Source organism: Pinus tabuliformis, chromosome 1_1, assembly GCF_031772625.1.
Source record: "Pinus tabuliformis cultivar Carrire ecotype Pingquan chromosome 1_1, CPIR1, whole genome shotgun sequence".
In the NCBI taxonomy this organism is placed as follows: Eukaryota; Viridiplantae; Streptophyta; class Pinopsida; order Pinales; family Pinaceae; genus Pinus; species Pinus tabuliformis.
Window position 1 is genome coordinate 617,120,850 of NC_142297.1, and position 2,380 is coordinate 617,123,229.

At 42.9% G+C, this 2,380-nt stretch overlaps 1 protein-coding gene across 1 annotated transcript; it reads right to left on the bottom strand.

Moving 5' to 3' along the window:
* Positions 1–350: 350 nt before the first annotated feature.
* Positions 351–1,810, bottom strand: LOC149214813 (uncharacterized). The gene has a single exon (XM_089392420.1). The coding sequence runs from the start codon at positions 1,678–1,680 to the stop codon at positions 718–720; it is 963 nt and encodes a 320-aa protein (XP_089248546.1). The 5' UTR covers positions 1,681–1,810; the 3' UTR covers positions 351–717.
* Positions 1,811–2,380: the final 570 nt, after the last annotated feature.

Consider the following 2,380-nt stretch of genomic DNA (forward strand, 5'->3'; position numbering starts at 1 on the left):
TATTTTAGTGTTTTACAAAAAATTGTTGAATTTGCAAACTTAAAGTGTATAGCCTACATAACCCAAGTGTCCAAGCGATTTTCCAAATATCCATTTATATATGTATAAAACTAATATAAATACATTTTAACCAAATATTTATGAAGCATCCACAGTGATCAAATCTTTAAATATACAATTAATTTTTCAAATTTAAAAAAAAAAAAAAAATTATAGCTCAAAATATTTGATCTCCAACACTTATTAAATCTATAATTAAGATATATCTATACTCATATTATCTAACTTATATTTACAGCATCTCAATCATACTCATACTCAATTATAAAACACCTCTTAAAACTGATGGCTCAAAAAAACAACAACAACTATCGCTTTACGTATTAAGTCAAACAACCGATTTACCATCGGTTTAGAAATTTACGAAATGACAAAGCGCTTTGATCAACTGCGCGCTTCGTATTTTATTACAATACTTCACCATGCATCACACGCTATTTATTGTAAAACAGACGCCAAGATAAGGAAAGTGTTCCCCATTTGAGAAAGTCATCCCCATTGTTGGTCCCATGGACGTGTCCACGAACGGACGGACTCGCAGCAATGGGTAATGGCCGCCAAATGTGAAGGAGCTTCCTTCAACAAAACCACACACAACTATGTAATATATAGATAACAAAACAGAAAAATATGAGAATATACAGACTGGAAAGTTTTCTATCTTTCCACAAGGAGGGCCTGAAGGCTCTCCATGTCCAAGTCCATGGAGCAGTTGGATCCATCCATCGATCGCTTCTTTCCTGCACAGCCACCCTCCTTATCGTTGCTTACCAGTTCCATATCGTCCTTAGTCACGGCCTTATAAGTGACCACACCCTCGGATCGGTGCCCGGTCACCTTGGCATAGAAAACGATCGTGAACAACACTATGCCGGCCACGTACCAGTTGAATTGTAAGTTAGCGAGCGCCTTGGCCCGCATAGTTGCTTCCTGGCTGGTGCACTTGAACACATCGTGGTCGTTGATGCGCTCCATCCGGCAACCCTTAGCGGCGAAAGGCGGGATCCAGAGCATGAAAGCCATGTTGAGGAACCACGCTCCCTGCAACAGCACCGACACGGAGCGCACCGTTGCTAGCAGAAAACTTTGTTGGAACGGAATCTCTAGCAGCGTGGTCGACAAACTGACGAAGACGATGAGCTGGAGGAGCCAGTGGTAGTGCCCCTCAGGCCCCATGTGGTCAGCCGAGTGGAGGCGGAAGAGTAGGAGCTCCTTCCCGAAGGCCAGCGCCGCCAGCACGTGCAACGCCCCCGGTGGAACTATGAGCCTTCGTACCTCAGTGAACAGAGCCACGGAGGCGTAGATTAGAAAGAACAAAGCTATGGAAGAGTGCTCGAAGTTATTGAGGTGCTCCGGTGGGATGCTCCAGTCGTCTGCGAGGGGTTGGTGCCTCTGCGGCCCGATGAACAGCTCCGCCGAAATTGATAAACAGGACCCCGCTATAAGGGCCACTAGCTCCGCGTACTTGAACTTTCCTTTGCGGAATTCAACAGGGAACCAGTGCCGAGTCTGGAAGTCCCATGGAGAGTGCGCGTAATTTGTGAATGTATTGTAGAGGTGCCAGAGACCGATGAGCAGAAAGCCCATCCCCGGTGCCACATGGCCTATAAATGTCCCCATAACGAAAATAAACTCACAGGGTGATGGGTGAGTAGCAGAAGCAAACCAGAAAAGGATTGAAGGCAGGGAATGCTAAATTGGTCGCTTTCTAGCATAATAAACCCATGGGCTGTGAGGGGTATTTATCAGCTCATAAATTTTAGATACAGCGGGACAAATTTTTCGCCCTCGGGCTATCTAAAATAGTGTGTCAAAAAGGACAAAAAATAATGGTATCGTCCTAACAATTGAACCTATGTGGCTTTTGTACGAGGGAGAGCTTCAAATTTCAACCTCCAAGCATCAGGGCGAGGATTTGGAAGCATTAGGGTAGGGATTCACGGAGTGAACACCACCCTGTTTCACCTATGGTCTGGATTCTCCAACGAATCAAATCGTTTCATCATCTCCATTGCACACACATAGGTGAACAAACAATACAAGTTTTGAAGATTATGTGCACTAGATGAATTTGCCATAGGTCATGGACGAATATAGGTCATGGATGAATAGAGGCTTGATGGGTAGCCGGATGGGCTTGTGACATCGATGGTGTGGCTGCATGGATGGTTCTACCATAAGGTAGGATTGATTTACATATTTAAATAATATTTACTTAAATATATAATGAAAAATTATTGAAATACTAATTTGTATGGTTTAAATTTCAATCTCAATTTAAAACTAATATATTGCTAAAATCAAAAATTTATCATCAACT